The following is a 26505-nucleotide window of genomic DNA, read 5'->3' as shown; positions in this document are numbered from 1 at the left end:
TAATGCCCATGGTTTTGGATTGAGATGTCCGAGCAGGTGACCAGTAGGGCTGTGGCGGTCATGACATTTTGTCAGCCGGTGATTGTCAAGCAAATAACTGCCGATCTCACGGTAATTGACCATTCATTAACATAAACTGGCTTCCACGCATACGTTTACATTTGAAAAAGTAAAATAAATCATTTTAATATAGCCTACACTATCACAATAAATTCATTATTTATTTTAGACAGGTCTAAAGAAACATAATATGAAGAAAATATTGTATATTTCAGAAGAACGGAATAGCATACTCTGAGTTGTCCTTATGTTAYGCCTTGATCTGCCTATGCAGTGGGCTATACTAGTTCATTTAGCAGACAAGATTTGCTTAGAATCCCATGCCATTATGTTATAGTATGAAGAATACAGTTGAACATGGCTGAATAAAATAGAAAGGATGTTTTCTCCAAACGATTTCGGTTGGAGTATGTGCACATGCGCCTACTCTGTGTTGAGTGGTTAACAAAGAAYCTGGTCCTCCTATATGCTTAATTTAGAGTTATTTATGCAACTTTAGTTATGATACAAACAGTGGGCTATGTGTTTAGATTTGTTTTATACATTCTAAGGCTGCATGATGSAACTGTAATGATGATTTGAAAAAAGTTGCATGAAAGARATTTCTAGCACAGGCTGTACACACTTCATCAGTCTCTCATTCACAATTTGACAAGTACTTGACAATGCCTTGAATTTACCTGCGGCATCCCCATAGTGCGGCCGTAATGCCCCCTAAAAAAATCCTTGCATTTTGCGGCCATTGGCCGTTGTGCCCTTGGGCTGAATATAGTAATTATAATTCCCTACTCCCAGCTGTGTTCCGAAGCACCTCACTCACATGGCTCTCTTAGACATCTCAATTCGTATTAGTCAATGCCCGTTGCATGTTTAGGTTATTTTCACAGGCATCTATCTCAGCTCCGAAGTAGGTTACAAGTGAAGACAGACACATCGAACTCCGAGGCGCATATTGAAGATGTTATAAGAACCGTCATCATTTCCTTTTCATCAACCAACAAGATGAGTAGGCCTAACYAACAGCAAAAGCACTAGCCTATGTCTATTTACTATCTCCCATATTACAAAGTTGACCTATTCTACTGGTCAACTTGTCCTTCTGTGCGAGAAAGAAATATTCCAAACATAGTCTGGATCAGCTGTGGGATGCAATAGATCCCAAATTAATACAACCACTCGCATCCCACATTTTTTTTAAAGCAATGAGGCGGTTGCAACAGAACATTTAGCTTAAAATGTTGATAAACTATTAAACTATTTCTTCACATTTTAAGCGCAGCAACGTGCACAAAATGCAATTAATTCGTMGGAAAACACCATTCTCAAAAGTGATCAAGTGCATTTTTATGGTGAAAATTATCTTCCCCAAACCAGTTAGGCTCTGCACCAGTTGTAAAGCGGATTAACGTGCTTCATTTTAAGAAGTTATTTGGCCACTTTAGTTGTGATACAAACCTTATCAAAACATATAGGCCTATGGGCTAGGCTACATGAGGTGTGGACCTATAATTTGAAAAACTCTTGCCTAACTGCACAAAAGCTGGGCATCATTCACAGTGATAATGTATCATTCACAAGTGACAGACTAATATTGTCASCCATCAGACTATTCTTGATTTAATCATCTTTACATATACTAAATAATATACGTATGTGTGAAATTAGTTTTGACTTAGAATGGCCCATTATCATGCACCTGTCTCGGAACAGCTGCAGGGGGAAAAAAACACATGTAATCCAGGGGCGCAACTTTGGTTTTAGAAGTGGGGAGGAAATATATATTTTCTTCATCCAGTCGAATAAACACTCCAAACAGCCTACTAGACAGCTCGGAGGCGTCCGCATGGTCCTAAAGCACACCGTTGCCTCATGTTGTATCACATTCCAATGATAAAACTGGGGGGAGCCTAGTTGCCATGACTAAACGGTGATGTGGACATTTGACTGCGGTCATGACTCGTGACTGCKMGCGTGGCYGTAATACGATCACCATAACAGCCCTAGTGTCCACATACTTTTGGTCACGTGGTGTACTGTATATCACAATAGAGAAGCTGTTCAAATAAAACAACCAGAAGACAAAGTCAACTTACTACTACGGACCACAATGAGAAATAAAGAAATAGAACAGAGGATAAATACTCACATAAAACAATGTTGTTTTGACTGCCTTAGTGCTCGCTCAACTGAAACTAGTACAGAAACGAGCATCCAGCCAGTGCACTCCCGGCTATAAATGATTGAGCAACATCTTACAGAATCCCGGTGAAAAAAGTGATTTTCCATCAGACCATGAAACTGGGCCTTGCATAATCCACTGCCTGACAGCCTGGGCCAATGCAGTTGTCAAGTCGGCTGACTCCAGGGCACTGTCTGRGCACGCATTGTAACAGAGAGGCAAGAGACAGGGTTAGTGATAGAGGGTTCTGCACCACTCGAAAACACAAAACAAATTCAGGGAAGAACTCTATTAGAATAGAACTCTATTAGAGTTARGTCAAAAGCATTTCCTCCTCATAATGTCTGGTAATCAAAATGTGTGTCTGTGTGTGTATTTGTGTGACTGTGTGTCTCTGAGCCTGAAATATCACATTTACATAAGTATTCAGACCCTTTACTCAGTACTTTGTTGAAACACCTTTGGCGATTACWGCCCCGAGTCTTCTTGGGTATGACGCTACAAGCTTGGCACACCTGTATTTGAAAAGTTTCTCCCATTCCTCTCTGCACATCCTCTCAAGCTCTGTCAGGTTGGATGGAGAGCGTTGCTGCACAGCTATTTTCWGGTATCTCCAGACATGTTTGATCGGCTTCAAGTCCYGCTCTGGCTGGGCAACTCAAGAACATTCAGAGACGTGTKCCGAAGCCACTCCAGCTTTGTCTTGGTTGTGTGCTGTGTCCTGTTGAAAGGTGAACCTTCGCCCCAGTCTGATGTCCTGAGCGCTCTGGAACAGTTTTTCATCAAGGATCTCTATGTACTGCTCRGTTCATCTTTGCCCCYATCCTGCTGCCACCACCATGCTTCACCTTAGGGATGGTGCCAAGTTTCCTCCAGACGTGGCGCTTGGCATTCAGGCCAAAGAGTTCAGTCTTGGTTTCATCAGACCAGAGAATCTTGTTTCTCATSGTCTGAGAGTCTTTAGGTGCATTTTGGCAAACTCCAAGTGMGCTGTCATGTGCCTTTTACTGAGGAGTGGCTTCCATCTGGCCACTCTACCATAAAGTGCTGCAGAGATGGTTATCCTTCTGGAAGGTTCTCCCATCTCCACAGAGGAACTCTGGAGCTCTGTCAGTGTGGCCATCGGGTTCTTGGTCACCTTCTCTGACCAAGGCCCTTCTCCCCCGATTGCTCAGGTTCTGCCTTTCCAAATCATGTCAAATCAATTAAATCAACTTGTAGAAACATCTCAAGGATGATCATTGGTAACAGGATGCACCTGAGCTCAATTTTGAGAGTCATATTAAAGGGTCAGAATACTAATACATGTGCAAAATTTCTAAAAACCTGTTTACAATTTGTCATTTTGGGTGTATTATGGGGTAATAMATTGCTGAGGATTTTAGAATAAGTCTGTAATGTAACAAAATGTGGAAAAAGTCAAGGGGTCTAAATACAGTTAAAGTCGGAAGTTTACATAAACTGATTTTAAATGTATTTGGCGAAGGTGTTACACAATTCCTGACATTTAATCCTAGTAAAAATTAGATAGGATCACCACTTTATTTTAAGATTGTGAAAGGTCAGAATAATAMTTGAGAGAATGATTTAGTTCAGCTTTTTTTCTTTCATCACATTCCCAGTGGGTCAGAAGTTTACATACACTCAATTAGTATTTGGTAGCATTGCCTTTAAATTGTTTAACTTGGGTTAAACGTTTCAGGTAGCCTTCCACAAGCTTCCCACAATAAGTTGGGTGAATTTTGGCCCATTCCTCCTGACAGAGCTAATATAACTGAGTCAGGTGTTTAGGCTCCTTGCTCACACAAGCTTTATCAGTTCTGCCACAAATGTTCTATAGGATTGAGGTCAGGGCATTTTGATGGCCACTCCAATACCTTGACTTTGTTCTCCTTAAACCATTTTGCCACAACTTTGGAAGTATAATTGGGGTAATTGTCCATTTGGAAGACCCATTTGCGACCAAGCTTTAACTTCCTGACTGATGTCTTGAGATGTTGCTTCATTATATCCACATAATTTTCCTGCCTCATGATGCCATCTATTTTGTGAAGTGCACCAGTCCTTCCTGCAGCAAAGCACCCCCACAACATGATGCTGCCACCCCAGTGCTTCACGGTTGGGATGGTGTTCTTCGGCTTGCAAGCCTCCCCCTTTTTCCTCCAAACATAACGATGGTCATTATGGCCAAACAGTTCTATTTCTGTTTCATCACACCAGAGGACATTTCTCCAAAAAGTAAGATCTTCGTCCCCATGTGCAGTTGCAAACCGTAGTCTGGCTTTTTTTTATGGTGGTTTTGGAGCAGTGGCTTCTTCCTTGCTGAGCAGCCTTTCAGGTTATGTCGATAAAGGACTCGTTTTACTGTGGATATAGATACTTTTGTACCTTTTTTCCTTCAGCATCTTCACAAGGTCTTTGCTGTTGTTCTGGATTGATTTGCACTTTTCGCACCAAAGTATGTTCATCTCTAGGAGACAGAATGCGTCTCCTTCCTGAGCGGTATGACGGCTGCATGGTCCCATGGTGTTTATACTTGCGTACTATTGTTTGTACAGCTGAACATGGTACCTTCAGGCGTTTGGAAATTGCTCCCAAGGATGAACCAGACTTGTGGAGGTCTACAAATATTTTTCTGAGGTCTTGGCTGATTTATTTTAATTTTCCCATGATGTCAAGCAAAGAGGCACGGAGTTTGAAGGTCAGGGCCTTGAAATACATCCACAGGTACACCTCCAATTGACTGAAATGATTTCAATTAGCCTTACTATCAGAAGCTTCTAAAGCCATGAAATCATTTTCTGGAATTTTCCAAGATGTTTAAAGGCACAGCAACTTGAAGTATGTAKACTTCTGACTCACTGGAATTGTGATACAGTGAATTGTAAGTGAAARAATCTGTCTGTAAACAATTGTTTGAAAAATTACTTGTGTCATGCACAAAGTAGATGTCCTAACCGATTTGCCAAAACTATAGTTTGTTAACAAGAAATTTGTGGAGTGGTTAAAAAACAAGTTTTAAATGACTCCAACCTAAGTGTATGTYAACTTCTGACTTCAACTGTACTTTCCGAAGGCACTATACATGTATATGTAAGTGCGAGAGTGTGGTGTGAGCGAGTGGGTAGACCACTGGGCTGATCTATGACAGGATTATTCAGCAACTCTCCCACTGCCTGATTGATTAGTACCATGCAGGCATTCCCTCTCTCTTCCTCCTCTCTCCTCTCCTCCCTCGGCTTTCTCCTCATAATTACTACTGGTGACCTATTTCGATGCTATAAATAATTAAGTCACTCAGAAACTGGTTTTACCATATTATGTTCAGACTGTGTTCTAATTTCTGGATCATCCTGTACAAAAAAAATTGATAGGTGCTCATATCCGAAAAATGTGTGAGCTTTAAAACAGCAGATTACTACACAATGGTATGTGTTTAATTGGAAACATGTGGGGTAGGCTATTTCCAAAAGGCTGTTAAGAGCTATTTGCTTTTAGGATATCATATTTAGTTAATAGAGCATACAGCACATTATTACGTGAAGTTTGCCATTATGAAATCAAAGTTAATTTGCAATAACCAATGCGTTATTATTATAGAGCCTACATGATAAATATCCTTTCATCCCTTCCTATAGAGATGTCTAGATCTGGCCGTTTGCTTGGTTGGTTGAGCTTATCTGATCCACTTAACTCCATTGTTTCAATGTCATTCGGCCTGACTTTGCTAATTATATTTGGCCTCTATTTTCTGTTACATCACTGCATTTTGCTTGGATGGATCCCAATGCAGAATCGGTGGTGCACAATAACTGAAGGGAGGAAATGGGGGGAGAGAGGAGAGGGGGAGAGGAGAAAACTCCCTGCCTTTCCACATAGGCTCGGAATCCTTGTGCAGTGGAATGCTCCAGACCCGATCCAAGAATTAAACCATGTCCTTGGTTGAAAAAAATAAAATTCCCTCTTGATAACACAGTTGGAGATATAATAATAATACTGAAGCTGTTTAACTAGGGCCGGTCATGTCCTAGGCCCATCTGACTGGAGGCGTTTTATACAGCTTATAAAAAGAAAGTTGTACAAGAAAGAAAAGAAAGACATTTCTTATAAAATGACAAAAATAAAGAAATGTATTTGTTTTATTGTTCCAAGGAAGGAGGCCTTTGTCAGAGTGTGGTGGGGAAAACTATATATGGACTAATAATATACTGCACCTTGACTTGAAAATTAACATTTTGGTTCAAATCAAACATTCAAATGTGTCTCTGTTAGGGGATCAAACTTGAGTAGCATTGAAACAAAGTGACAAGTGAATCCTGGGGGTATACTCTCTTAAGGTAAAATCCTAACTTGAGAGATGCGCTTGACTTTGAATTTTGTGTAAATCATGTAAGTCCTAAACGAGGATGGATATCAGTTAGTATTAATGGAAAAGCTGTGGCCTTTAATTAATTAAAACTTTCTTTATGCTTGGAGTTATAAACATCCCTTGGTTCATACATGAATACTTCATCATCAAAATTKAATCGAAAGTAGACAAAACCAGAGCCCAAGCCTCAGTAAAGTCAGTAAAGTATGCATTGAGTCAACGAGAGTTTCAGACATACCTAACAAAGGTCTACACAGGTAGACTTAAAAGAAAATTCCACACCAAAACTATATTTCGGTATTTATTACATTAGTCCATTGTTGACACAGTCCCAAAATGTTTTACTTGTCATCAATGAAGTTTTCCCAATATGTTACTTTCAAAACACAGAAATCATCCCTATAGACAGAGCTATTTTATAGTTTTAACCATGTTTTGAGGCTATATAGTGTTTACAATTACTTTGTTTATAAACTTTGGAGTAAAACAAGCTTACATGAATACTGCATTTTGGGTTGTGATGGGGTATGAAAGTTGAACTAAGCTCATGAGGCATTTGTAAGCTATATTCTTCAAGGATCAATGGGTATACAGTGCTTTCAGAAAGTATTCATACCCCTTSACTTTTTCCACATTTTGTTGTGTTACAAAGTGGGATTAAAATAGACTTATTTGTAATTTTTTGTCAATGATCTACACAAAATACTCAGTCAAAGTGGAAGAACAATTCTAACATAAAATAAATAAATYAAAACACWAACATATCTTGATTAGAGAAGTATTCAACCCCCTGAGTCAACACATGTGAGAATCACCTTTGACAGCGAATACTTTCTGGGTAAATCTCTAAGAGCTTTCCACATGTGGATTATGGAACATTTGTCCATTATTKTTTTCAAAATTCTTCAAGCTCTCTCAACTCTCTCAAATTGGTTGTTAATCATTGCTAGACAACCATTTCAGGTTTMCCATAGATTCTCAAGCAGATTTAAGTTAAAACTGTAACTTGGCCATTCAGAAACATTCACTGTCTTCTTGGTAAGATTTTGCTATGTGTTTTAGGTTATTGTCCTGCTGAAAGGTGAATTAATCTCCCAGTGTCTGGTGGAAAGCAGACCGAGKCAGGTTTCCTCTAGGATTTTGCCTGTGCTTAGCTKATTTCTTTTTTATCCTGAAAAACTCCCTAGCGTTAATGATTACAAGCATACCCATAACATGATGCAGCCACCACTATGTTTGAACATGTGGAGAGTGGTACTCAGTAATGTGTTGTATTGTATTTGCTCCAAACATAACACTTTGTATTCGGGACACATTTTCAGCAGTATTACTTTAGTGTCTTGGTGCAAACAGGATGCATGTTTTGTAATATTTGTATTCTATACAGGCGTCCTTCTTTTCACACTGTCAATTAGMTTAGTATTGTGGATTAACTATAATGTTGATCCATCCTCAGTTTTCTCCTATCACAGCCATTAAACTCTATAACTGTTTTAAAGTCACTATTGGCGTCATGGTGAAATCCCTGTGCGGTTTCCTTCCTCTACGGCAACTGAGTTAGGAAGGACGGCTGTATCTTTGTAGTGACTGGGTGTATTGATACACCATCCAAAGTGTAATTAATAACGTCACCATGCTCAAAGGGATATTCAATGTATGATTTTTTTCTTTTTTTTACCCATCGACCAATCGTGCCCTTCTTCGCCAGGTATTGGAAAACCTCCCAGGTCTTTGAGGTTGAATCTGTGTTTAAAATTCACTGTTTGAGTGAGGGATGTTACAGATAATTGCATTTGTGGGGTACAGATTTAGCCAGATGGTTAAAGCACGTAGCAGTGTTAATTTACATCCACTAGATGGCAGTGTCCCGTTAAGAGACCCATAAATAATGTGTGCAAGCGGTTATGGGATTGCGCCTGAGTAGTGTGTAAGAGTGAGAGCAAGCATTACACTGGAGAGCTCTTTAACATTCATCATGGGTTCAACATTACTTTAAATGGTTAAATAATACTTTTTGTTTTGCTCTTGTAGCGGAATATACCATATTTCGCATCATCTGCAGTGTGGTTAGGGTATCACGTGGACAGTGTGTTTTTACTTATTCATATTGTTTTATGACAACATTTATTTAGTCCATACAACTTATTATGTGACTTGTTAAGGACATTTTTACTCCTGAACATATTTAGGCTTGCCATAACAAAGGGATTGAATACTTATTGCCTCAAGACGTTTCATCTTTTCAATATTTATCAATTAGCTAAAATGTTGAAAAAAACAACATAATTCCACTTTGACTCCACAATAATTTTCTAATTCAGGCTGTAACACAACATAATGTAGAAAAAGTCAAGGGGTGTGAATACTTTATCAAGAGCACTGTATGTAATACATTTATAAGGCAAAACTTGTATCTAGTAACTGCTGATTGCCCCTTTAACTGGAGAGAGCACAGGAAAAGTCCAAATCCAAAACAGCTGATGCATATTCCCCCTGCATGTGCTTGGGAGGTTCTTCTTAAACATGTCTAAAATTAATGTTTGATACCGATGGTTCAAAGCTACTTTAATCTTATTCCTGGTGTCCAATTAAAAGCTTGGCTCTAAAGTCTGGCAGTGTGCAGTGAGCTATCTATCTTCAGCTCAGCAGGTTGGCAAACGTGCAGGAGCGGCAAAAGGAACATCTAAGGCACAAAATAAACTCCAGTGTACAAACTGTTCAGACCCCAGAGGACATTTGTGGTTTCTAAAAGAGGGATATCATAGTGGTGCTGATCTCTATACGTTGTGCACCGCTGGTGCTGAAAATGTAACTATTACTTGGTGGAACATTGAGATGATCATTTCATGATTTCACACTGACAACAGCGTAAAACCACCCCAATAATGTGGCATCTCAACTTTTGCCAAGACATCTTAGGAAGAAAAACAGCATGTAGGTGGCATTATCCGCTCGAACACAACATATGTTCTCCAAAATGGTACAAAGGTGCAATTTAATCTCTCTTTCTCTCAAAATAGGTCATTTGAATGCCTCAAAGTTGTCAGAGAATAAAGTAATGTACTCAAGGTTGTCTGGACAATGATTACATAATGATATTCATAGATATATTTGAGAAAAAGGGGTTCAGAAAGAAGCAAAATGTAATCTAATCTACTGCACCTACATTTGGCACTGGCAGCTCGATTTAAACAGTGTAGTAGTCCATACAGTATGCTTTAATAACACAGGTCTGTGTATGTACTAAACTATGCAACTATTATAACATGCCTATATGACTGCAGGAGTTTGACATTGTTCAACAGGGCCGGCTTTAGCCTTCTGGGGGCCCTAAGCAAGATTGTTGTTTTTGTTGACTCTCTTGCACTGGCTCTCTGCACACTCACTGGACTCTACCCATACACTCACACATACTACACCGACACCAGCACAAACACACACACATACATTCACATTACATACGCTCACACACACACACCAAAAAATACACACACATGCATATTCATGCAACACACACACACACATACACTCTGCCAAACTAGACACTCTAATGTACTTGTCCCCTTGCTCAGTTGTGCACCGGGGCCTCCCACTCCTTTCAGAAGAAAGTTATTTGTTTCTGGCCATTTTGAGCCTGTAATCGAACCCACAAATGTTGATGCTCCAGATACTCAACTAGTCTAAAGAAGGCCAGTTTTAGTGCTTCTTCAATCAGAACAACAGTTTTCAGCTGTGCTAACATAATTGCAAAAGTGTTTTCTAATGATCAATTAGTCTTTTAAAATGATAAACTTGAACTAGCTAACACAACGTGCCATTGGAACACAGGAGTGATGGTTYCTGATAATGGGCCTCTGTACGCCAACGTAGATATTCCATAAAAAAATCTGCCGTTTCCAGGTACAATAGTCATTTACAACATAAACAAAGTCTACACTGTATTTCTGATCTATTTTATTCGACAAAAAATGTGCTTTTCTTTCAAAAACAAGGACATTTCTAAGTGACCACAAACTTTTGAATGGTAGTGTACATTTTGGGAGGGGGTTGGAGGCCACCTAGCGGCCTGGGGCCCTAAGCGACCGCTTAAGTTGTTTGTGCCTGGAGCCGGCCATGTTGTTGAATAATACAGCCCACGGTTATCGCTTCCCAGATATATGTTATGTGGACTACTGCACTTACTACAGCCGAGAGTTACGTACATGCATTATAGAGAAGCCGGGAAGAAACCACTGCCCAACATGAGAACACCAGTCTCATCACACACTCCAGGGAGAGAACAAGACTGCGCCAAAGACGTATTTCATTACAATCAAATGAATATGAAGACAGAGGGGCATATTAGTGGAACAATTTATAGAAGGAGAGTAACTAATTGCATCACAATAATTGTATTGTGCATATTAAGTGCTCTCACAATAATGATTTGAGTAATTAAGTGTTGGATATTTATTATTGCTTGCAGACATATACTGTATCTTGGGCAGTGTACTGTATACAGGTGCCCTGTAATTACCCCTCTCTTTACCCAGTCAAAATGTAATCACGTTTCTGATGCTTCATCCTCTCTTCCCTTCCACCTTCTGAACCCGATAAAGCTTCCATCTCACAATATGTGATCTCTTCAGAAGCCATCTGAACTACCTATATGCATGCATCAGCTCTGACAGGCATGAAGAGAAATACATACAGTGCATTCGGAAAGTATTCAGACCCCTTTACTTTTCCCACATTTTGTTACGTTAAAGCCTTATTCTAAAATGGATCAAATCTTTTTTCCCCCCTCATCAATCTACACAGAATACCCCATAATGACAAAGCAAAAACAGGTGTTTAGATATTTTTGCACCAAAGAAAACGGCTACAAGCTTGTCACACCTGTATTTGGAGAGTTTCTCCCATTCTTCTCTGCAGATCTTCTCAAGCTCTGTCAGGTTTATTTTCAGTTCTCTCCAGAGATGTTCAATCAGGTTCATGTCCGGGCTCTTGCTGGGCCACTCAAGGACATTCAGAGACTTGTCCTGAAGCCACTGCTGTGTTGTCTTGGCTGTGAGCTTAGGGTCATTGTCTTGTTGGAAGGTGAACCTTTGCCCAGTCTGACGTCCTGAGCGCTCTGGAGCAGGTTTTCATCAAGGATCTCTCTGTACTTTCCTCCGTTCATCTTTCCCTCGATCCTGACTAGTCTCCCATTCCCTGCAGCTGAAAAACATCCCCACAGCATGATGACYCCACCACCATGCTTCACAGTCGGAATGTTGCCAGGTTTCCTCCAGACGTGACACTTGGAAATCAAGCCAAAGAMTTCAATCTTGGTTTCATCAGATCAGAGAATCTTGTTTCTCATGGTCTGAGAGTCTTTAGGTGCCTTTTGGCAAACTCCAAGTGAGCTGTCATGMTCCTTTTACTGAGGAGTGGCTTTCGTCTGGCCACTCTACCAAAAAAGCCTGATTAGTGGAGTGCTGCAGAGATGGTTGTCCTTCTGGAAGGTTCTCCCATCTGCACGGAGGAACTCTGGAGCTCTGTCAGAGTGACCATCGGGTTCTTGGTCACCTCCCTGACCTATTGCTCAGTTTGGCCAGGCGGCCAGCTCTAGGAAGATGCTTGGTGGTTCCAAACTTCTTCTATTTAKGAATGATGGAGGCCACTGTGTTTTTGGGAACCTTCAATGCTGCAGAAATTTGTGCCTCGACACAATCCTGTCTCGGAGTTCTACAGACTTGACTTTTTGCTCTGATATGCACTGTCAACTGTGGGACCTTATATAGACACGTGTGTGCTTTTCCATGTCCAATCAATTGAATTTACCACAGGTGGACTCCAATCAAGTTGTAGAAGCTCATTTACTGCATTTCTATACAATTTAAAAACTCTAAAATGCTATTTGGAGAACAGGAAAAGCAAGCAAAACTTTGCCCAGCTATTAGCACATTGGTTTCTATAGCTTCATTCAGCTCAGTCGATCTACAAACACATAACCTATTAGCTACACAATTAGCCGCTACACATTAACTCAGCACCGGGATTAAAAAKTATWATTTAATTCGTATAGAGAGATCTCTTAGCATAAAAATTATTTTATTAAGAAAAGATAAACAAATATATTTTCTTTACAGAACACATTTCTTACAGTTTTAAAAGCTAATTTCCTGCAATTTTACAKATTTMTACATGGATAATGCCATGTTAATATGATATCTGAGTGAGAGTGACTAACAAAATCAATGGGGGCTCCCTGGAGGTCAGGGCCCCTGGGCACATGCCCTGTGGGCCTGGTCGGTCATTCGGCCATGATTACTACAAGTTTAGATAGCTGGCTAGACTAACTACACTAATTTACCAATCACTTTTTTTTTAATGACATTGGCTAATTGAGTGACTGTCAGTGAGTGACATATAACAAGAGATAAACTGCTGATGCACGACCAATTTTCAAAAATTGCACCTTGTGTATTCTACTATTCTAACTTTCAAGTTGAGACCCCGACTGATAATACTGATATGTAGCTATTGCTCCGAATGTATGTCATAACAGAAGACAGAAGAGCTACAGTACCTAATCTGCATCTTATTTCACATTTCCACACCCACTTCCTAGGGGACTTCTAAATGTGATTTACAACATGTCATTTAAGTATGTTTTGGTTATGTTCCTTCCCCTGTATTCTATTTCATTCAATAGGCAGCAGACCTTTACAAGTTACAAAACAAGAACATTTCAATATTATTAATATTCTATTAACGCTGCTTTGTAAGGTAATTGAATAATTARAATAAATGAATTAACTTCTGAAAAAAAGACGAAGCAGATGAAGCCTCGTGTTTTTCTACTTTTATTCGGGAGAGACGCATTACATWTTCACTCCACACAGTCGCTGTTGCGCTCGGAAATAAGTCAGCCACCGAAATGAAGGAGTAGGCTTTGTGTTTGAGAGCTGAAGTGTTCTGTGAGGCATGTACACTCCCYTACGCTCTCTGTCCCTGGCTGTTATGCCTTCAGCTTCTGAGCCATGTCTGAACAGCAGTTGAACAGGACCACACTGGAACATTTGCCTCCACAAAACTACACTCTCGGCAAAGGCAAAACAGGTCCCAATTAGATTTGATTAGGTCATTTTTGTTCACTGTATTCCTAATACGGAGAAACAATGGATGCACAATGTTAGTTGGTTCTGTCAAGATAAAGGTCGACATCATTAGGAGAATGCAAATGTAGCGCTGTTGCCCCATGCTCTTGCATTGCGTGACCTTTCAAATTGTAGCTATATTTCCAAAGATGAGAAATCTAGTAAAAAACATTGATATGCTGTTTGGGAACTGAAGTGATTCAGCAAGAACGAAATAGCCTACTCACTAATGCAGACCAGAAACAAGAATGAATAAAAGAGTGGAAGATTATATTTTTTTGGATTGAAATGTTTGTTTTCTGGTTTGATTTCTTAAAGTGATACATGTGGGGTAATGAAAGGCCATAAAGCATTTACCAAGCTGTTGAGAAAGGAATACACTTTTCTAAAAGCAGCATTTACAGTAGACCTTGGCCTCCAAATGAACTGCTTTGTTTGGCTTCATTTCTTGCACAMCATTGTTATGCGGAAATCCCTGAATTGCTGAAATGATGCAAAATAGTATACTGTCAAATCTGCTGACAGGAAACACTGTTTATTTCCACTCACGGGGCCACATTTACTGTACAGCTACACATTCTTACAGAGATGGTTCATGTCCATGAGTGGTTTCAAGGTTTGAGATATTATTGTGTTATTGTAACTGACTAGAGATTGTATGCCTTACACTGTGGATTCCATATATGTACAGTTCTGGTACAGAGCATTGGTTTGGCACATGCTGTTTCCCATTTATGCCAATTCAAATCAAATTGAAATTAGTTGAATTGAAAGCGAGACATATAGAAACTCACAGCTCTCTATCTCCAATGTGCAGTTTTGCTCGTCCAGTGGATATCGTCTCAGGTCCATCATACAAGCTGCTGTAGTGGTGATCCTGAAGAGAAGGGGGAGAAAAAATACATTGTCAAGAGTCTGTACAGACCAAGGAGGTCACATTGAAGATTCAAGTGGTCCTCAGCACTGCCGATGGGATCCTAACTTCACTTCACTCTGTAATTGCTTAATTGCAGCTTMAGGTCCAAGGCCGATTAGTATAGTATGAAGATAATTTCCTCCAATCAAAATATCAATCAGTATCTGGGCCCTGGGTCTAGCAGATAACTACATCCTAGTAGCAAGGACACATTTTGCTACTAAACGGCTTGGCTTTTTATAGCAGCGTCAGGAGCTTCTTCATYATGTACTGCTCTCATACTGTACCTTGTCAGTGTACAGATGAAGTCGACGATAACCATTAGCTGATATCGATCCCCAGTTAAATCAACGTTGGATCAATCTCTAGATTATCTCAACCTTATTTAGCAGCTATGACACTGCAGCAGCACTTCCAGCAAGATTAGACAATTCAAAATAAAGAGCTAATTKATTTTCAAAGTTTCCCAGACACGTGAACCAAGAAAGACAATACAWAACAACGGTTATTTACCAGCAATGGGCATTATTGTCTTTTTCTGCGAACCAGCCCGTCTACAGTGGTGTGTCTATAGAGCAGGTGAGTAAGCCTACAGCTGCACGCGAGTAAATATGAACTTTTTATCTAGCCTGCTCTCATCATACAGTATGTTGCCAGATAAATAAGCAGTACATGACTACAGAAACACCAAACACGCCATACACGATTCTGTATCTGTAGGTGCAGTCCARGGGGCCACYGATTAAAAGGCCAAACCTAYTKKTTTTCCCGAAYGTAGCATTCTTTAAATAATCCCACTGTGCATGCTCCAGGTTCCCCWACCTGAGAGGTGAATCACTCCCTAGCTAGCTGCAGGCCAGCAAGGCCAACCAGGATAGCTATTGGTAACAGTCTGCACACTGCACTAAATCACTCAGCGACATACTGTTACGCTACATTTGTAGGATCTTCACATCGATTGGGGAACTCCTGTTCTGGTCCTGAGGAGCTGGGTGCACAGGCTTTTATTCCAGCCCATTACTAAACTAAGCCAATTCAAAATATCAACAATGAATGTCTTCAGTCGGTCGGGACCATGATTATCTGAATCAGGTGGGTATGGAAGGGTTGCAATAAAGGAATGACAACCAGTAGTTCTTCAGGACTAGATGGAGAGCTCTGACGTTGTCGGATCATAAGCGACCTTGTTGTCTAACCTGTGAGGCAATGTTGAAAGGAGCGGGTCGAGAGTGTCCATATTACTAAGGAATTAACATGGTCCACACACACCAACACAGTCGTGAAGAAGGCACGACAACGCCTCTTCCCCCTCAGGAAGCTGAAAAGATTTGGCATGGGCCCTCAAATCCTCAAAAAGTTATACAGCTGCAACATTGAGAGCATATTGACAGGCTGCATCACCACTTGGTATGGCAACTGCTTGGCGTCCGACCGCAAAGTGCTACAGAGGGTAGTGCGTATGGCCGAGTACATCACTGGGGCCAAGCTCCCTGCCATCCAGGACCTCTATACCAGGCGGTGTTAGAGGAAGGCCCTAAAGATTGTCAAAGACTCCAGCCACCAAAATCATGGACTGTTGTCTCTGCTACCGCACAGCAAGAAGTACAGATGCACCAAGTCTGYAACCAATAGTACACTGAACAGCATCTACCCGCAAGCCATAAGACTCCTAYATAGTTAACCAAATAGCTGCCCAGACTGTCTGCTTTGACCCTTTTTGCAGGGGGTGTCCCAAGGATGTCCTAAGGATCCCAGATAGCACAGACCAAGGCTGAAATTCCTTGAGGTCATAGGTGAGAGCTTACTGTATACAGTGCATATGGAAAGTATTCAGACCCCTTGACTTTTTCCACGTTGTGTTATGTTACAGCCTTATTCTAAAATCTTCACACAATACCCCATAATGAGAAAGCAAAAGCKGGTTTTATAATTTTTTGCAAATGTTTTAAAAATAAAAAACTGAAAAAACATATTTATTTAAGTATTCAGGCCCTTTGCTATGCGGCTCAAAACTGAGCTCAGGTGCATCCAAAGAGCTCTGATACYGGATTGTGTCGAGACACAGATCTGGCGAAGGGTACCGAAACATTTCTGCAGCATTGAAGGTCCCCAAGAACACAGTGGCCTCCATCATTCTTAAATGGAAGAAGAATGGAACCACCAAGAATCTTCCTAGAACTGGCCTCCTGGCCAAACTGAGCAATCGGGGGAGAAGGGCCTTGGTCAGGGATGTGACCAAGAACCCGATGGTCCCTCTGACAGAGCTCCAGAGTGCCTCTGTGGAGATGGGAGAACCTTCTAGAAGGACAACCATCTCTGCAGCACTCCACCAATCAGGCATTTATGGTAGAGTGGCCAGACGGAACCCACTCCTCAGTAAAAGGAACATGACAGCTCACTTGGAGTTTGCCAAAAGGCACCTAAAGGACTCTCAGATCATAAGAAACAAGATTCTCTAGTCTGATGAAACCAAGTTTGAACTCTTCGGCCTGAATGCCAAGCGTCACGTCTGGAGGAAACTTGGCACCATCTCTACGGTGAAGCATGGTGGTGGCAGCATCATGCTGTGGGGATGTTTATCAGCAGCAGGGACCGGGAGACTAGTCAGGATCGAGGGAAAGATGAACTGAGCAAAGTACATAGAGATCCTTGATGAAATCCTGCTCCAGCATGCTCAGGACCTCAGACTGGGGCGAAGGTTCACCTTCCAATAGGACAATGACCCTAAGCACACAGCCAAGACAACGCAGGAGTGGCTTCGGGCCAAGTCTCTGAATGTCCTTGATTGGCCCAGCAAGAGCCCTGACATGAACCCGATCGAACATCTCTGGAGAAACCTGAAAATATCTGTGCAGCAACGCTCCCCATCCAACCTGACAGAGCTTGAGAGGATCTGCAAAGAAGAAAGGGAGAAACTCCCCAAATACAGGTGTGCAAAGCTTGTAGCATCATACCCAAGAAGACTGTAATCGCTGACAAAGGAGCTTCAACAAAGTACTGAGTAAAGGGTTTGAATACTTATGGAAATGCGATATATCCTATTTTTATTGTTCATATATGTGCATARATTTCTAAAAAACTGTTTTTGCTTTGGCATTATGGGGTGTTGTGTTTAGATTGATGAGGGAAAAAAACGATTTAATACATTTTAAAATAAGGCTGTAATGTAACAAAATGTGGAAAAAGTCAAGGGGTCTGATTACTTTCGAATGTATTGTATATTCTTATTGACACAGAGCCCACTAACAAGACATAGATACCAGGAGAGAAAAGATGAGGGTGATGGTGAGAGACGGTTTGGGAGTATTCAGCTCCGAGTCAAATCTATTTTTATCTCGTAAAGAATCAGCTGTGTAGTGCTCGGGCAAAAAACTAAACGTGCACCCAGGGACGGGCCCCAGGACCAATTTTGGTAACCCTGGAAGTCTACTGGCATAACTCAACAAGAACAAAGCAAATGGATGATGTGAATACTTGCAAAATAACTATTTGAGATCTCGAAATCAACTTCTCGTGCCCTCTAGTCAGTGTTCTGAAGACAACATAATGACTGTGGCAATTAACTCGAAAAACAGAGCTGCATCGTAGAAAATATACAAAAATGTTCTTTGGAAATGTGCAGCCTATTGCAAAAACGGTCTAAAATGCTTTTTAAATGATGTACTACCATTATCATTCCAATATTATTAACATACCTGTCCATTTATTCTCCTACAGTGTTCATTATCATCAGAATTAAAGCATTAAAATTACTAATGGCAATCATATAGTCCTGGATCTAGTWATAGGTTCTGGCACATCCTGATATTACCCCAGGTGCCAAACAGCCATTAAACCTGAACAATATAATTCTTTATGCCAGATACTGGCATAAAGATCATTAAGTGTGCAGATGACAACTCCAGGGTGCTTTTATAGCAGCTTAAATGAACATTGCCAAAGGTAGAAGGATGCACAAAGCTGACCTTAAACGTTCCACTGGTTCAATCAACGTCGTTTCCATGTCATTTCAATGAAATTAGGTTGAACCAACATTGGATAGATGTTGAATTGACTTATTTGCCCAGTGGGTTCCTTTCCCCCCTCATCCCAGTAGGCAGAAACAGGACAAACTGATTGAAATGACTGTTGTTTCAACCAGTTTCTTGTCGTGAAGATGGTTTGCCTGATGAGGTGTTTAGCACTCTAGTCTGATCACATAAACGATCTCCCATTTCCCCCGGTCTGTGTTTGAACCTTTTGCACACACTCCTATTTGTTAGCCAAATGTTTGACTGTGATGTTCTTTTAGAAAACAKAATGCATTCGAAACACATTTTTATGGGCTTTTAGGGGTCTGAATATTAGGCCACCTTTGTTTACCCCGCAGAATGTGGAGAGAACGGTGTTTCAAATGGTAACTTTGGAGAGTTGTGAAACATTTATGCAAGGTCTTGGTGTGACCCAAGGGGGACAGGGCACCTTTAAAACCAAATMACTCTCTGTCTGCGTTTACTGGGGCTTTAAAGGGCACACACTGAACTGTAACACCTGTATCAGAAACACTGGGAGAGTCACTGAGTGCCAACACAGGGGACTGTTTACGCTCGTACAAGAGGTCTGCCGTAGATGAACCCAATGCTATCTTCAACAGCAACAGCAGCATGATTCTACGTTCTGTATGTAAGACAGAATGATTACTTTGCCTATTCGTAGGGTCCAGAGTTTTTCTCAATCAGCTTGCGTGTTCAGGAAAAACTCTTAGCCCAAACGAAGTCAATCATCCACACAGAGGACAGAGCAGCTTTTATCACGCTGGAACTGTTTCGACACTGTAATACCAGTAATGAGTGACTAGATAAGATCAGCGTGTCCATCAGGCAGGAGCAGGAACAGAAAGCGCTGATAGAGAATGAGTAATAGGGAGTGGAGTAACTCTCCCTGGCTCTGGTCTTGTGCGTGAAGAGAAGGTGGACACCCACAGTCGGTGCTGCCAGCCAGCCACGGACCTGCATGGCAACATGGGTAATCGTCTAAACCCACCTGACGACACTGATAAATGCCGGCCAGCGGAGAGGCTCATCTTGGAGCCCAATCCTCTGCGGTATGGCACAGAGATAATCACCTGCTCCCTGCTTTCTACGCACCTGTCTCTCTCTATCATCCACCACCGTCCTCACACTACAGCCGAGACGAGGTCAACACATCCTTCAGCTCTGCTCTACACCACAGGAGTGGTCAGTGTGTACAACACTCTCCATCTCAACTTACAGTTTGGAGATCTGGGCCAATAATCCATTATAAATTGGTATATTGGTCAACCACTAGTTGATTTCAAGTAACAGTAGATGGGCCAACTGGGTGCACTGGGTCTTTGCGTCATATTTCCCATAAATCAGAATGACAGGTATTCTCTCATAGCCTATGTCGGGTAGCTACATAGTTGGCAGCAGCGATCAGGTAATTATTAGCTAATCAGGCTCAAATAAAATAAGTAAAATTACCATCTAATTATATGATGTTCTTGAGCACATRCATGGGGCACACTCATATTCATGTCCTTTATAATATCACATTTTAGCACAAACACATTGTTCGTCATCACCATCCGTCTCTACCAGCGAGAGATAATAGGCAACTTATTTGAGATCATGAAAGCAGACCAGAGAATGGTTGGTTGTTGCTCTCAGTGGTAGCAAAGCCAAAATTATTTTTGCATGAGCAAACGGCCGATCACAAGGATGTCAAGTGTAGAATTAACTGTCTACATGTCACAGACCTTCCCTTTACAGTACCTGCGATGAGCAACACCTCAATGCCCTAAACACCGTCTGCATTGCACTGTATTGTACCTCAATCCACACTGTGAGAGGGATTGGGGTTCTGTGAAATAGATAATCAGGCAGTGGAATGTCCCATCAGATAATCTCACAAGAAACTGAAAACCAGGCCTACAGATTCTCCATCTGAGCAGGCCTACAAATGATCCATCTCACGTCGCACCTGTCAATTATCTGTGTTTATATATAAGATACTGTAGCACTGACCTACAACACAAGAAAAAAAAGGTTCCAGAGGTCAATCCCAGTTTGATCCCTTATCCGATCGTTAATCTAATACAGGCACCATCCTGCCAAAAATACATATGGTAAACAGAGGTTAACAGGAGGGAGTATGGCACTGATTTATGACCACATACAGATTGGGATGGTATTAATGTGTTAATCTCATGTCCCCACAAAACGCAATGCTCTGTTTCTGTAGGTGTAGTAGTACTTAACAGGCCGAACTCTCGCATGACACAGAGACAGATCTTGTCACAAAGCCAGTTAATATCAATGAAGAAATGGAGAAAAAAATAAWTTTTTGTCGTTTCAAATAACACACTCCAGAGGTTCTGTACCCAGGAGTGGCCTAGTTCTTTGAGCCTCTGAGGTCGAGATGAATGTTCTATTTCCGCCTGTGGTCACCCTGTCTTTGTTAGCAGTAATTTCCCTCCGATGCATCTGCTGCAGCTGATGTGGCTTCTGACTTCCAAGTGTTTAACCAAGGAGCAAATTGGCGGTTACTTGCCAGCAACTTTCTGATCTCTGTGTCAAGATGGAGTCAATGGAGTAGAATTTGAGCAAACGCCTTTGGCACAGTCTTCAAAGGAGTGTGTACACATACAGTGGTAGGCCAGTACTGTTAATGTGAGTGTGTGTAGCAGCGTCTGTATCTGCTTGTCTATCTGTGTGTGTGTTTGTGTGTGTTTGTGTGCGTGTGCGCGCACTTGAGCGTGGTCTGTGTCTCCGTGAATATTTACCTCAAGCATTAATTGATGTACAAAATAATTGTTCACYTTTCCAACATAACCCTCGGTTGCTTGGTTACTGACTACAAGCGGTGCCAAGCGAGCCCCATATGGCTGTCCACCTACTGTGACCTCAAGTGCCAGGCAGCGCGCCRGGACTCTGGCACGGGCTCAGTGCACATTATGGCAGGGGTTTTGGGTCACACTAGGATCCGGCACCCCTCTGGAGCTCCAGAAGTTTGAGGTCAGAACAGCGGCCTCAGGGAGGGGAGGAGGGCACCAGGGCCCGGGGGAAGGAGAGACAGACCCATCAAATCCATCCACATGTCTTCTCAACCCACGTCTACTGCTGTCTGTTCTGTTTTCACACACAGGCATCAGCACTTCTCCCTTGGACATATTTTCACACAACATTTTGTTCATTATGTCTGGTCACCTTGGTTTTCSTACTGCTGGTCTTTCCTGATGAATGTTTGGGACATGGGTTAATATATTTTCACATGGATAGGCAATACAATGCTGTTCAATGCTCAAGCGTCATTCCCCCTTTAACAGAGCAAGCACATCATTAATAGCGTCTGTTTATGCATGAAAAACATATAACGGTTTTAAAAAAACAATTATGAATTCATGAAAGTCTTCTCACTTGGCATTGTCATTTTCTAAGGAGTGAGAGGGGGTTCAATTTTACCTCAAGTTACCTGTGCTGGGCACATGCGGTGCTAGCAGTACTATAAATTCTCAATATTTTACTTTAGAATTCTTCATTGTTTTCTTGGACTACTTTTCTTTGTGCTCCTCTGCAGTGACTCAAGACAACAGCTACTTGAACAAAGAGCAATCATGTTCATAACACTGAGTGTCTGTCTGTCTGTCTGCCCGCAGAAATACAACACAAATACAAACCAAAGCCTTGTTTCATGTGCTGCTCTGTAGCGGATTGAAGCTTGTGCAAACAAAAAGGCATATTTTTTAACCTTGCTAATTCCATAGTTCTCTTTTCAATTGCTTTCCTTTGAAAGGTCAATAAGAATCTTTATTGTTGGGCCGAAAGAAATGCCCTTGAATAAGTGAATTTCAATGTTTAATATCAAACCAGGCTGCTTTATCAAAAACACGGTCTCAGCATGTCAACAAAAGCTCATTTGAATACACACTGGGGCATAAAAGCCTGTATTGTTTGCTTTGTAGTGGACTGTAATCATTCTGCAGGCGAATTGGCAGCTCAATGGCGAATAAATGAGTTTGGCAAATTTGAATATTCATCATGTATTTGTGCACAGTGGCTGTGTCAGCGATCAGGAAACACTACATGCACTGAATCCAATTAAGATTCCAATGAAAGGCATGTATGAAAAGATCTAGCAGCACTATTGTAATGCATATTGTGTTTTTATGTGGATGCTGCATGTAGAACAGTCTGACCACTCAACACAGGTAATCTGCATCTCACTGAGGAGGAATAGCGAGGTCGTGGAAAGAAAGGGCATGATTCCCGGTTACATGACTGGGTCAGCCAACCTACACAGTTATATTATTACAACAATATGCACATGTGTGAATTGCATTTTTCAAAACAGATCTGTGAGAAACAACTATTCAAATTCCATGCGGATGTACACCATTGTTGCCTGTCTGATAATAGAAAATCAAATACATTTTGGTTTGTCACATGCGCCGAATACAACAAATGTGTAGACTTTACCGTGAAATGCTTGCTTGCGAAACCTTCCCAACGATACAGAGTTAAAAAATTCAAATAATAGCACAACCGGAATATATATACACAAGAATGGAGCTATATACAGCGAGCACCAGAACAAGATCACTGTGCGAGGTATGAGGTCTTTGAGGTAGATATGTACATAAAGGAAGGTTAAAGTGACTAGACATCAGGATAGATAATAATACTATTAAAATAAAGAACACAGTATCAGCATATGATGAGTTAAAAAATGTGTGTATGTGTTGTGTCGGTATGCATGTGTGTGTGTTATGTGTGTATGTAGTGTATGTGAATATGTGTGGGTTTTGTGTGAGAGTGACCCTGTAGTGTTTGTGAGTGAGTGTGTATATATTTTGTATAGTCTTGTGAATGTGCATAGACTCAGTCCAAAATAGGGTACGTGCAGATAGTCCGGGTAACCGTTTAATTAACTATTTAGCAGTCATGGCTATTTAACAGTTTTATGGCTTGGAGGTAGAAGCTGTCTAGGAGCCTGTTGGTCCAAGAGCTGATGATCCGGTACCGTTTGCCGGACGGTAGCAGAGTGAACAGTCTTTGGCTTGCGTGGTTGGAGTCTTTAGCAATGTTTTGGGCCTTTGCCTGATATCTAGGTTTTGGATGGCAGGGAGCTCAGCCCCAGTGATGTACTGGGCTGTCCGCACCACCCTCTGTAGCATTTGCAATACCAAGCGGTGATGCAGCCAGTCAAGATGCTCTCAATGGTGCAGCTGTATAACTTTTTGAGGATCCGAGGGCCCATGCCAAATCTTTTCAGCCTCCTGAGGGGGAAGAGGCCCTGTCGTGCCCCCTTTACGACTGCGCGGGTGTGTATGGACGCACCCTGGTATTTCGTCTGGTCTGGCGGCCTTGCGAGGGTTAACCTGTTTAAAAGTTTTACTCACATCATTTTGCTTATTTGGGAGATCAGCATCACTGGGCATCTCATGGCTGGGTTTCCCTTTGTAATATGTTATCATCTGCAAGCTCCTTAAAAAAGTATATAATATTAGACACAACTATGCCGGGTGAGGGGTTTGGAGGATTTCAATTGAACAATATTTTCACTGTGACCTTCTCCTCCATCTTCACATCCACCTACACCATAAATCTTATTCCTACGATCACTTAAAGATTCACTCCGGGATCTTAAGCACAAGAAATGTGTAACATATTGCACAAATTGGATTTGTACCATATCAGACAAAATGGATGACATAGTAAAAAAAATTGGATGACTTAGTACACAAGAAATGGGGACCCGTTTTGGCTCATGAGCACCACTTTCAAAACTACTGGCTGAAATTATACAAAAGTTGTGAAAGTATTCACCCCACTTGGGTTTTTTCCTATTTTGTTGCCTTACAACCTGGAATTAAAATAGACTTTTGGGGGGGTTGTATCATGTGATTTACACAACATGCCTAACACTTTGAAAATGCTAAATAGTATTTATTGTGTAACAAACAAACAATACAAAAAAACTGAAAACTTGAGCGTGCATAACTATTCACCCCCCCAAAGTCAATACTTTGTAGAGCCACCATTTACAGCAATTACAGCTGCAAGTCTCTTGAGGTGTGTTTCTATAAGCTTGGCACATCTAGCCACTGGGATTTTTGCCCATTCTTCAAGGCAAAACTGCTCCAGCTCCTTCAAGTGGGATAGGTTCCGCTGGTGTACAACAATCTTTAAGTCAAACCACAGATTCTCAATTGGATTGAGTTCTGAGCTTTGACTAGGCCATTCCAAGACATTTCAATGTTTCCCCTTAAACCACACGAGTGTTGCTTTAGCAGCATGCTTAGGGTCATTGTCCTGCTGGAAGGTGAACCTCCGTCCCAGTCTCAAATCTCTGGAAGACTGAAACAGGTTTCCCTCAAGAATTTCCCTGAATTTAGCGCCATCCATCATTCCTTCAATTCTGACCAGTTTCCCAGTCCCTGCTGATGGTATTCTTGGGGTGATTAGAGGTGTTGGGTTTCCACCAGACATAGCGTTTTCCTTGATGGCCAAAAAGCTCAATTTTAGTCTCATCTGACCAGAGTACCTTCTTCCATATGTTTGGGGAGTCTCCCACATGCCTTTTGGCAAACACCAAACGTGCTTGTTTATTTTTTTCTTTCAGCAATAGCTTTTCTTCTGGCCACTCTTCTGTAAAGCCCATCTCTGTGGAGTGTGCGGCTTAAAGTGGTCCAATGGACAGATACTCCAATCTCCGCTGTGGAGCTTTGCAGCTCCTTAAGGGTTATCTTTGGTCTCTTTGTTGCCTCTCTGATTAATGCCCTCCTTGTCTGGTCCGTGAGTTTTGGTGGGCGGCACTCTCTTAAAAGGTGTGTTGTGGTGCCATATTCTTTCCATTTTTTAATAGTGGATTTAATGGTGCTCTGTGGGATGTTCAAAGTTTCGGATATTTTTTTATAACCCAACCCTGATCTGTACTTCTCCACAACTTTGTCCCTGACCTGTTTGGAGAACTCCTTGGTCTTCATGGTGCCGCTTGCTTTGTGGTGCCCCTTGCTTAGTGGTGTTGCAGACTCTGGTGCCTTTCAGAACAGGTGTATATATACTAAGATCATGTGACAGATCATGTGACACTTAGATTGAACACAGATGGACTTTATTTAACTAATGTGACTTCTGAAGGTAATTGGTTGCACCAGATCGTATTTAGGGGATTCATAGCAAAGGGGGTGAATACATATGCACCCACCACTTTTCCGTTTTTTAATAAAAAAAATTAAAACAAGTAATTGTTTAAATTTCACTTTACCAATTTGGACTATTTTGTGTATGTCCATTACATMAAATCCAAATAAAAATCCATTTAAATTACAGGATGTAATGCAACAAAATATGAAAAACGCCAAGGGGGATGAATACTTTTGCAAGCCACTGTATGTCTTTAATCCTTAAGTTATGAAACTCCACTGTGTTATGTGCCAAATTTAACCCCTGCTTTCATGCTACAGCTCTCAAAATAAGTTCTTCTGGTCACGCTGGGCTTGACAGCAGCCTGTGAAGGTCATTAGTCTAAACACAAATGCACTGTCAAAGGTCTGTCTCACACTGTCTCACACTGCTAGTCAGTGTCATCCTCCTCCCCTTCACCCTTCCCTTCGGCCTCATCTAAATTAGCATCCTGTAATCCTTTAGAAACAAGATGAAAATCAATGTAGAAAGGGGATCATTTCCATTCTGCACTCATGACTGAGAGTCGGGAAGCAAGTTCAGGGAGTGAGTGTTATAATAAATGAAACAAACACGCAACACAAACAAAGCACAGACATGGCCCAGGAACAGAAACAATGACGACTTGCGGAGAAACTAAAGCGAGTGACATATTAAGGGCAGGTAATCAA

General features: G+C 41.3%; 1 protein-coding gene across 1 annotated transcript in view; it reads right to left on the bottom strand.

Annotated features, from left to right (window-relative positions):
* The window catches only part of LOC111980382 (gamma-aminobutyric acid receptor subunit beta-2), an 81627-nt gene that overhangs the window by 20232 nt on the left and 34890 nt on the right, over nt 1-26505 (bottom strand). Inside the window, exon 5 of the mRNA XM_024011107.2 lies at nt 14527-14609. Within this exon, the coding sequence (XP_023866875.1) occupies nt 14527-14609 (83 nt within the window). The remainder of the gene's footprint in view (nt 1-14526; nt 14610-26505) is intronic.

Source organism: Salvelinus sp. IW2-2015, linkage group LG20 (genome assembly GCF_002910315.2).
Source record: "Salvelinus sp. IW2-2015 linkage group LG20, ASM291031v2, whole genome shotgun sequence".
NCBI lineage: Eukaryota > Metazoa > Chordata > Actinopteri > Salmoniformes > Salmonidae > Salvelinus > Salvelinus sp. IW2-2015.
Note: the sequence above shows the minus strand (reverse complement) of the source record. Positions and strands in the feature narration are given on the sequence as shown.